The 11,404-nt window shown below is 42.0% G+C and overlaps 1 protein-coding gene across 1 annotated transcript; it reads left to right on the forward strand.

Annotated features, from left to right (window-relative positions):
• Positions 1 to 2,150: 2,150 nt before the first annotated feature.
• Positions 2,151 to 8,599, forward strand: atraid (all-trans retinoic acid-induced differentiation factor). Its single transcript, XM_024137966.2, has 7 exons — positions 2,151 to 2,624; positions 5,891 to 6,027; positions 6,310 to 6,378; positions 6,474 to 6,545; positions 6,669 to 6,790; positions 7,518 to 7,618; positions 7,855 to 8,599. Exons 1-7 carry the CDS (start codon positions 2,532 to 2,534, stop codon positions 7,957 to 7,959), a joined length of 699 nt encoding a protein of 232 aa, XP_023993734.1. The 5' UTR covers positions 2,151 to 2,531; the 3' UTR covers positions 7,960 to 8,599.
• Positions 8,600 to 11,404: the final 2,805 nt, after the last annotated feature.

Raw genomic sequence — 11,404 nt, forward strand, 5'->3', positions numbered from 1 at the left:
AAAGTGCCAACCAGCCGTGGAGGCCAAATAAAAGGAGCACGGGAGAGACCGACACCAAGTCACAGTAGAGAAGAAGGACCGAGCCAAACCGAAGTGATTTTCTTTGTTATATTTAATTTCTGTTTTAGTGAAGTTGTTTTTGCGGACTAAAGCCTCCATGTCTCTGTGTCAATCTCTGCACGCTCAATCCAACACCCCGCGGTTTACCACACAGTTCATATAAGGAAATCAGTCAATTGGGTCTCCCCAGTGGCACAGCCTCTATCATCTCAGTGCTAGAGGTGTCACTACAGACCCTGGTTTGATTCCAGGCTGTAACACAACCGGACGTGATTGGGAGTCCGATAGAGCGGCACACAATTGGCCCAGTGTCGTCCGGGTTGGGGTTTGGCCAGGGTAGGCCATCATTGTAAATAAGAATTTGTTCTTAACTGACTTGCCAAGTTATATAAAGGTAAGAAAATAATAATAATAAATTACGCAGGTGCACCTTGTGCAGGGGGCAATAAAAGGCCACTCTAAAATGTGCAGTTTTGTCACACAGCCATTTATGTCTCAAGGTTTGTGGGAGCATCCAATTGGCATGCTGAATGCAGGAATGTTCACCAGAGCTGTTGCCAGAGAATTGAATGTTCATTTCTCCACCATAAGCCGCCTCCAACGTCGTTTTAGAGAATTTGCTCCACCCTCATGGAGTCTGTTTCTGACCGTTTGAGCAGACACATGCACATTTGTGGCCTGCTGGAGGTCATTTTGCAGGGCTCTGGCAGTGTCCTCCTTGCACAAAGGCGGAGGTAGCGGTCCTGCTGCTGGGTTGTTGCCCTCCTACGGCCTCCTCCACGTCTCCTGATGTACTGGCCTGTCTCCTGGTAGCGCCTCCATGCTCTGGACACTACGCTGACAGACACAGCAAACCTTCTTGCCACAGCTCGCATTGATGTGCCATCCTGGATGAGCTGCACTACCTGAGCCACTTGTGTGGGTTGTAGACTACGTCTCATGCTACCCACTAGAGTGAGAGCACCGCCAGCATTCAAAAGTGACCAAAACATCAGCCAGGAAGCATAGGAACGGAGAAGTGGTCTGTGGTCACCACCTGCAGAACCATCTCTTTATTGGGGGTGTCTTGCTAATTGCCTATAATTTCCACCTTTTGTCTATTCCATTTGCACAACAGCATGTGAATTTATTGTCAATCAGTGTTGCTTCCTAAGTGGACAGTTTGATTTCACAGAAGTGTGATTGACTTGGAGTTACATTGTGTAAGTGTTCCCTTTATTTTTTTGAGCAGTGTATATAACAACATTCAACGCTTGTTTTAGCATGATCTAGTCCAATTGTGGCATGATACCACTATTTTTATCCGTTTGCGTCAGTTTCAATGGRGGACTTTTATTTTGAAGGCGAACCRCCGAKTCCACTATTGTTGCTCACGGCAATGTTCTCAACACACTGGTATGATTGAGAGAGTGAAAACAAGCACTGATGTGTTACATTTGTTGCCTCTTTCTGCGTCTTGAAGTTATCAGGTTTAGGTTTCATTGGTTCATAGGTTTCATTGGTTTCATTGGTTGGCGAGCAAGCAGTTCAGGAAACAGACCAAATGTGATACAAATCCCAAGAAAACGGACTACATTGTAGCCGTTAAGCAATAATGTAACCAATATGTATCAAATCGCTCTTCAAGAAGCGTTGCGACAGTCCGCTGGTCCAAACCATTTTTTGGTAGAGGGGACCACATTTTTTTTAGACATTACAAAACAACAATGTGCCAATTTTTTAAAAGGAATTTCCACGAATAATATACATGTATTTTAATCTGTAGGCAAGACATACATAACATAGGCTATATATTATGTTTTCTAACAACAGCTGCAAATCACTTACGTAAATTATTTCTTCATCGTTTTCTGACCCCTCTACTGTAATGGTATATTTCAGAGTGTCGGGATGGTCAGATGACGGTGAATTTGAGAACAATCATCTGGCAGCTTCCAAAATCAATTGAAATGTTTTCTTAATAACAAAATTATTTTAGATTAAATTGTTWAAAAAATTATGAAATTAGGTATTTTGGCCATGCAGGCCTGTCCATTTTCTTTGTTTTGAAGGCAAGAAACATGGTTAATGAATAATGCAACACATTTCATATTGGTGTACAATATTTTGGATATGAGATCCTGTTTATAGGCTGGGCTCTGCAAAAAGGTCGGACAATTTGTAACGCTATGAAGCACTGGCTGCTTTCAAACACACACGGATTGGTTTTCTTTCTTTTTTTATCGTCTCAGTCTTATTGATTATTCGTTCATGTGAAAAGACTGATAACCTGATAATAGAACTAGCAATACCGGATGTCCCCACGTTACCATACTGTGATTTAACCAATCCAGGTCTTGTAGAGATCATACAATGATACAAAGGAAACGAAACAAGGAAACACGCGAGTGTATTAAGGAAGCGTCCGTGATTTTAGTCGCTTACAGTCACATGTTTATCTTGTATAGATCATATGACTATCGCGTTCAAAAATGACAGCTGGATCCAGCCAGCAGAATGCAGCAGTGGTCTTATTAATCATTCATTTATATTTATATGGGGGTTATCAACTGACTGAGTTACAGGTAAGGGTCTGCTTCAGCTCTATGCTATACAGGAATGCTGCGCAGCGCCATAACCTGTTATTTACATTGTAACTGCTGCTAGTAGGCAGCACTCAGAAGTGTTGTTACATTGCAACGGCTGCTACACTCAAGAGTATAGTTGTTACATTGTTTATACACTCGGATGTGTTACATTGTATTGTTACATTGTAACTACTATGCTACTTGGCTACACTCGTTGTTGTTATTGTAATTTACATATTGACCTGTTTCATTGGGCGCTACGTCATCTTCACGGGGTCTTGCCCCACTAGGGAATGGACATCTGCAGTGTTTGTAACGGCAATATGGAGAAGAGCCGGTCTCTAGGCATAGATCGCATTTAGTTTGGGAGATTGCAAAATATGACCTTTTCTTTCAAGACAGGATAAATATATTGTTTCCGGTGATAATATAACATGTTTTGTTTTAGTTACTTTTTTCTCAACTTGTTTCTCTAACTTTATAGCAAGTCAAGCTAGCTTACAGTGCAGAGCTAAAAGCTACGCTAARTTGAAAATACCACTGTAGCTAACGTTAGCGACCTCCGCCTAATAAATATCATAAAAACAAACGACATTAGGGTCACAAACTAAAACGGGAGGCAAAAGTAATATAATCAAATTGGCTTAACAGCCAATGTGTATTATTTAACATGACTATTCAAATGGTACTTATATGAATGGGTAATTGTTTACAAGTTACTAGCTATCCCATAAAGCCAACACCGAAAACCACATATTTTCATCTTCTGTAGTTTGGTAACCTCCTGTTCTTCTACGGACTGTCTGGACTGAAGATGTCGTAAAGTGGCATCCATCTCGCACACAGATCTTTCAACCACAACTGGGCGGTGTGATTCCACTCGGTTGTGGACGTCCCCATTGAAATGCATGATATCCGGCGCCTTGTTCACATTAGCATGTTATGCCGGATTAAATTAATTTCAATGGGGACGTCCACAACGGAGTGGAATCGCAACGCCCCATTGCAGTCGAAGGCTCCGTTGTGATGCGGATGCCACATACATTGACATTTTAAAAACTTTACGTAATCTTCAGTAGAAGAACTAGATGAAAATATGTGGTTTTGGTGGTGGCTTTATGGGATATCTAGCACCTTGAAAACCATAACGAATTCCTATAAGTACTATTTGAATAGTTATGTTCAGTGACGTGTATTCAATGATGCCAAGTGAATCCAGGCTTCCCCAAAAAATTCACCAAGAAAAAACTAAATAATTTATCGTTTGTCTCTATGTTTCATAATTTTCCTTCAATATCCAAGAGGGTGAATGTATCTTACCGAAGAAACCGAGCGAAACAGCGCCCCTCTGTCTCTGTATGTGTAGGCCATCTATTCGATGCTGTCTGGCCCAAAAAAGTATGACATTGTTTGCCGCCCCCGATAATTGAATGCAAGGGAAGCCAGTGAGTATTTCGCCTCCCTTGATTAAAAAAAAAGGTATAAAATAGCCAATCAGCGTTGAGCTAAAGTGAGTGAGCTCAACTGTGAATGGTCGTGACACACCCTCCAAAAAATGTGTCAAGGGAAGCCAGTTTGGATTTGGCTTCACTCCTATCAGATCCCATTCATACGTCATTGACAGAAACAACTTAAATTGTTGCATCTCATTGTGTTATTGTCATCCGGTGGCTAGTTAGCGAGCTAAAATTGTTCCTTTTCTAAATTAGCCATGGATGGAGAAAGGGACTTTGACTTGTGGTTTTACCTAATTCTCCGTATTGGCCAATGATTATAATGGCAATTCTGATCCAACCATTAATTCATACATTGTGCCCCTGGCCTGAGAGGATGGAAGTTCAATATGTAGCTAGATGTAGAAGGCTAATGTTAACCAGCTAACGTTGCCCATGAATGGAAGTTAGGCTAGCGAGCAAGCATTTTAGCCAGGTAGCCAGGGACAACAAATACTATAATAAAATGTAATGTATGACAGTCATAGACCGTTTGGTCAACATGAAAGTGAGGAGGATGGCATTGGCATTTCTCTACAAGTAGATGTGAGTCAACATGTTTTTTTATTTGCACACCACACCACACACAGAAATCAGAACCATGGACAGCCACATCGTATTTAGCTTATGATGATTGGACTAAATTGTTTTCAGTATCTTTTTAGTTGTCAATGTATTAGACTAAGCGTAAGTGATTTGATGATGTTGAAATGGTGCTGGAATAGTGGAGGCAGCTCCAGTTTTCTTTGCGACTTGCAGTAACTCTCCATGGTTATAAATCAATAAATATTCTGGCTGGGCTTCCCCAGTGATTTTACCCACACACCACTACTGGTAATGTTAAATAATACACATAGGCTGTTAAGCCAATTTAATGTTGCCTTCCGTTTCCGTTTAAGTTGGTGATGGTAATGGCGTTTGTTTTAATTATTAGGTGGAGGTCACTAGCTACATTGGCACTTTCAACCTAGCCTAGCTTTTAGCTAGCTACAGTGGTACCTTCAACCTAGCCTAGCTTTTAGCTAGCTACAGTGGTACTTTCAACCTAGCCTAGCTTTTAGCTAGCTACATTGGTACCTTCAACCTAGCCTAGCTTTTAGCTAGCTACAGTGGTAACTTCAACCTAGCTTAGCTTTAAGCTAGCTAGCTGCTCTGCAGTGCAAGCTAGCTTGACTTGCTATAAAGTTAGAGAAACAAGTTGAGGAAAATGTAACTAAACAAAACATGTTTTATTATCACCTGAAACAATATATGTATCCTATCTTGAATGAAAAGGTAATTTTGCAATGTCCCAAAATAAATGCGATCTCTAACGAGACACGGGGGCGACCGGGAGCCTAGTGGTTAGAGTGTTGGGCCATTAACCGAAAGGTTGGTGGATCAAATCCCCGAGCTGACAAGGTAAAAATCTGTCGTTCTGCCCCTGAACAACGCAGTTAACCCACTGTTCCTAGGCCGTCATTGTAAATAAGAATCTGTTCTTAACTGACTTGCCTAGTTAAATAAAAAACACAGCATCTCCTCCATATTGCGTTACAAACACTACACGTGTCGGTTCAGAAGCGGTTGCAGGACTCCGTGAAGATGACCTACGGCGTAATGAAATACGTTACGATGTAAACGGGGTATAAATAACTGTCTGCTGCTAGCCTGCCTGCTACATTGACAGAGATTTGTGGCTTGAAATTGTTTTTTTTTCTTAATCAGTTGTTGATGTTGATAAAGGCGTTGTGAATTTCTCTATATTGTGAATTTCTGCGGAACAAACAGATATGCCACTTCTGCAACGGAACAGTGCAGAATAGCACCGCGCTGGGCCAGTTCTGTTCCGCATCTGCGGGCTTGATTGACGGATGCTGCTGCCTGCTGCGAAAAGAAAACACCAGCAATGCTGACTACGTCATCGGGTAGGAAATTGTGCTTTGACAACACCAGGCTTTGTTTTGTAACCTTTGGCAGTTCCAGTGAATTGCCCATAAGACGAAATACTCAGTGATTATTCACTTGATGTAATGATGTAATAACACATTTAGCAACATTCAACAACTATAATAACATGTAACAACTGTTTAGTAAAATATACCAACTGATTACTTGTCTTGTAGCCAATGTCTCATTGTCATTATGTTACATTATGTTGTTTATTTTCCCTAAAAACATTATTTATCCCACTCTGTTTTCTCTCTCAGGTTGGACCTATCAAATTGTTCTCTAAGTCATGTCGAGGACCTTCAAGAGGCATCAACAGCTGCAATGATGTATGTTAAACAGACCGTTTACATTTAGGCTACAAACCTGATCAGTTTGTTCATGTTTTTATATAGCCTGTGGTACTTTCTCTCTTCTTCCACAGAGATATCTCACTGAACCCCATAGTTCAACTGAACAATTCACTGTTTCAAGGCTTCATCCAGCTGGATAACCTGTAAGTACAACTCACTGAGCTGTGTTACCAAGTCCAACCTTGCAATGCACATTTTATTGTCCAATCAGTTCCTTATTAGAATAGAATTCACACATTTTAATGAGCCCATATCCTTTCTGTAAGGATTCTGCCTGTCAACCTGGCCTGTCCAGGAGGCAATGCATCATGGAATAAAGTGGAGGTCAAAGGGGAGACACGTCACTGTGAAGGACAGAAGGACATCTGCAACCAGACTGGACATCTGTGTAAGTCACTGTCAAGGTGTTTTTTGTTGCATGATCCTTGTTGTTGTGTTTAATAAAGAAGTAGCCTAGTAGTTGAAAAGACAAAAACAAAGTGARCACCCCACCACTGTTTTGGTAAATAGAAAAATGGGGCTATGGGGAAATGTAACCACTCAAATTCATAGACAATTGATATCAAATTATAGTTTTAACCACATTTTGAGGCAATACAGTGTTTCTTTGCAATGACTTTGTTTACTATCATTGGAGTAAATTTTTTTTTTTTTTTTGTTCTAATGACGACCAAAGTTGAACAAAGCTAATRAGGCATTTTATAAGTTATATTCTTCAATAATCAGTGTGCTATATGTCATTCATTTAAGAAGTCCAAAAATGTGTGTGCCAATTACAGATTGTCTTTAAACTCACTTTGGGAAATTAAAATGTCAGCATCAACTTAGCTGTGATTCTGAATACAGTRATCTGGCATCAATATTATAGTTGGCATTGTCATAATATCTGTTTATAAAGTATCATAGAGACTATGCTTTTCCCACATAACATTGCTTCTGAGCAAGGCATTTAACCCAATGTTCCCCGTGCGCCGAAGACGTGGATGTCGATTAAGGCAGCCCCCCCCCCCTGCATCTCTCTAACTCAGAAGGGTTAAATGTTGAAGACACATTTCAGTTGAATGCATTCAGTTGTACAACTGACTAGGTATTCCCCTTTTCCCCCCCTTCTACAGCGTTGAATTGCCCTGAGAACTCCCTCTGTGCAGCGTACGGGCCGGGCTTCTTTGAGTGTAGCTGTGTGGACGACTTCCATGGATACAAGTGTCTTCGAGAGGTCAGTTAGTACACCACATCATCCATGTACTAGTTATTGTCAAGACAATGGCTTTAACTTTTATCATCAACAACATTCATTCATATCCAATCTCTGATTGTTGAAGACGGAATGAGCGTTAATTGCCGCGTTAATTGCCGAGGGAACTCACAGCCTTTCAAACAAAACCCCATTGTGGCGTATGTGCTATGGTAACACTGAGTCACATTGTTGTTGTCCGTCTCTGTTGTTGACAGGGGAAGTTCCCTATAATCCAGGTGTTCGGGATTCTAGGGGCCTCTACAGTCCTGGTCTCCATCCTGCTATGGGTCACCCAGAGACGCAAGGTCAAATCTGTCTGAGGTTCTACCCACTCCTCTGGTCTGAGGCCTGGCCCTGGGACTCTATGGTTGGGAAACACTTGTTTTCCCAGTGATTCTGACATGAAGAGACAAGGGGGAAAATATGTGAACATTTTAAAACTGACTTTAGCGTGGACAGTCAAGTGTATTCTAATGGAGACGGTTGTATCATTGCTCTGGACCTTTATAATTTTAATCATCTSTTTTGATGGGGTTGTTAAAATCTTTGTTTTTATCGCCACAGATGTTGCAATTGTCGTAGCCTTCAAAAAAAAAACGTGCAGCCATTTGTCTAGATCAACATGAAATCTAAGAGATTGTGATGCAAGACAATACATGACCATCACTTTATTATGGCCTACAGTATATGTGCCAAATCATGTTTATAAAAAGCTTACTAAGATGCTTGGGGCCAGTTTCCCGGACATAGACTAAGCCTCGTACAGCACCAAAACATCTATTTCAATAGAGATTCTCCGTCGAGCATGTTTTTAGTCCAGAACTACGGTTAATCTGTGTCTGGGAAACCGGCCCTAGTATAACGTTGCATTAGCCCCCCCCCCCCCTCATTTTTGGGAAAACTGATATATCAAGATATCGGTTGATTATATACATTATAGGGAGACAAACACATTGTTTGCAGAGAGTACTGCAAATGTTGAATTGTTGTATGTACAGATTGTTCTTATAATAATACATTATTGCTGTTGTTTGCATTTTGTATTTCATCTTGGATTAAAGAAGATATTATATACTGACAATATAGATATGATATACTGACAATATACTGTCTATTGAACAAAAATATAAACATGACATGTAAAGTGTTGGTCCCATGTTTCATGAGCTGAAATAAAAGATCCCAGAAATGTTCCATATGTACAAAAAGCTTATTTCTCTCAAATGTTGTGCACAAATTTGTTTACATCCYTGTTAGTGAGCATTTCTCCTTTGCCAATATATAATCCATCCACCTGACAGGTGTGGCATATCAAGAAGCTGATTAAACAGCATGATCATTACACAGGTGCACCTTGTGCTGGGGAAAATAAAAGGCCACTCAAATATGCAGTTTTGTCACACAACACAATGCCACAGATGTCTCAAGTTTTGAGGGAGCGTGYAATTGGCATGYTGACTGCAGGAATGTCCACCAGAGCTGTTGCCAGAGAATTTAATGATAATTTCTCTACCATAAGCCGCCTCCAACCTCATTTTAGAGAAGTTGGCAGTACGTCCAACCGGTCTCACAACCACAGACCACGTGTCACCACGCCATCCCAGGACCTCCACATCCGGCATTGTCTGAGACCAGCTACCCGGATAGTTGATGAAACAGGAGTATTTCTGTCTGTATTAAAGCCTTTTTGTGGTGAAAAATGTATTCTGATTGGCTGCGTCCCGCGCCCCTGCCCAGTCATGTGAAATTCATAGATTAGGGTCTAATTMATTTACTTAAATTGACCGATTTCCTTATATGAACTGTAACTCAGTGAAATCTTTGAAATTGTTGCGTTTATATTTTAATTCAGTATAAACATGATAAACTGATCAAATACACTGAAAAAATATATAAACGCAACATGTAAAGTGCTGCTCTCATGTTTCATGGTCCCAGTCTTGACTTCACTGCTCCCACAGCCATTTAGATTTGCCTTTGTTCTCTGGTCCCACTTCCCCACACTCTGATCCCCTTACCAGCGTCGGTTCCACTTCCCCACACCCTGATCCCCTTACCAGCGTCGGTCCCACTTCCCCACACCCTGATCCCCTTACCAGCGTCGGTTCCACTTCCCCACACCCTGATCCCCTTACCAGCGTCGGTAAAGAGAGAGATCTAGTCCTCTCTCGTTGCCCTCATACATACTACCTGAGGTAACCTAGTCCTCATTGCTGCCCTCTATACATACTACCTGAGGTAACCTAGTCCTCATCTCTCCCTCTCTTCATACTACTCCTGAGGTAACCTAGTCCTCATCTCGTGTCCCTCATTACAGTACGTACCTGAGGTAACCTAGTCCTCATCTGCTGCCTCTCTATACATACTACCTGAGGTAACGGCTAGTCTCATCTCTGCCGCTCTCATACATACTACCTGAGGTAACCTAGTCTCATCTCTGCCCTCTCATACATCTACCTGAGGTAACCTCGTCCTCATCTCTGCCCTCTCATACATACTACGCGTGAGGTAACCTAGTCCTCATCTCTGCCCTCTGCATACATACTACCTGAGGTGAACCTAGTTCCTCATCTCTGCCCTCTCATACATACTACCTGAGGTAACCTAGTCTCATCTCTGCCCTCTCTTACATACTACCTGAAGGTAACCTTCGTCCTCATCTCTGCCTCTCTACATACTGACCTGAGGTGAACGCTAGTCCTCATCTCTGCCCTCTCATACATAACTACCTGAGGTAACTAGTCCTGCATCTCTGTTCTCTTACATACTACGCCTGAGTAGCCTAGTCCTCATCTCTGTCCTATTACATACCTACCTGAGGGTAGCCTAGTCCTCATCTCTGTTCTCTTACATACTACCTGAGGTAACCTAGTCCTCATCTCTGCCCTCATATACATATACCTGAGGTAACCTAGTCCCTCATCTCTGCCCTCTCATACATACTACCGTGAGGTAACCTAGTCCTCATCTCTGTCTCTCTTACATACTACCTGAGGTAACCTGTCCTCATCTCTGCCCTTTCATACATACTACCTGAGGTAACCTAGTCCTCATCTCTGGCCTCTCATACAATACTACCTGAGGTAACCTAGTCCTCATCTCTGCCTCTCATACTACTACCTGAGGTTAACCTAGGTCCTCATCTCTGCCTCTCATACATACTACCTGAGGTAACCTAGTCCTCATCTCTGCCCTCTCATACATACTACCTGAGGTAACCTATCCTCTCTCTGCCCCTCTTACATACTACTGAGGTAACCTAGTCCTCATCTCTGCCCTCTCATACATACTACCGTGAGTAACCTAGTCCTCATCTCTGCCCCTCCATACATACTAGACCTGAGGTAACCTAGTCCTCATCTCTGCCCTCTCTACATCTACCCTAGGTAACCTAGTCCTCATCTCTGGCCCTCTCATACATACTACCTGAGTTAACCTAGTCCTCATCTCTGCCCTCTCATACATACTACCTGAGGTACCTAGTCCTCATCTCTGCCCTCTCATACATACTACCTGAGGTAACCTAGTCCTCATCTCTGCCCTCTCTTTACATACTACCTGAGGTAACCTAGTCCTCATCTCTGCCCTCTCTTACATACTACCTGAGGTAACTAGTCCTCATCTCTGCCCTCTCATACATACTACCTGAGGTACCTAGTCCTCATCTCTGCCCTCTTTACATACTACCTGAAGGTAACCTAGTCCTCATCTCTGCCCTCATACATACTACCTGAGGTAACCTAGTCCTCATCTCTGCCCCTCATA

Source organism: Salvelinus sp. IW2-2015, unplaced genomic scaffold (genome assembly GCF_002910315.2).
Source record: "Salvelinus sp. IW2-2015 unplaced genomic scaffold, ASM291031v2 Un_scaffold1353, whole genome shotgun sequence".
Lineage (NCBI taxonomy): Eukaryota > Metazoa > Chordata > Actinopteri > Salmoniformes > Salmonidae > Salvelinus > Salvelinus sp. IW2-2015.

What these genes read in the sequence shown, in the direction of transcription:
- atraid (XM_024137966.2), top strand. Translation starts at nt 2,532, where the DNA reads ATGACAGCTGGATCCAGCCAGCAGAATGCAGCAGTGGTCTTATTAATC. An exon ending in TTCATCCAGCTGGATAACCT is followed by an intron (nt 6,546 to 6,668) that starts GTAAGTACAACT and finishes CCTTTCTGTAAG; the next exon opens with GATTCTGCCTGTCAACCTGG. An exon ending in GATACAAGTGTCTTCGAGAG is followed by an intron (nt 7,619 to 7,854) that starts GTCAGTTAGTAC and finishes TGTTGTTGACAG; the next exon opens with GGGAAGTTCCCTATAATCCA.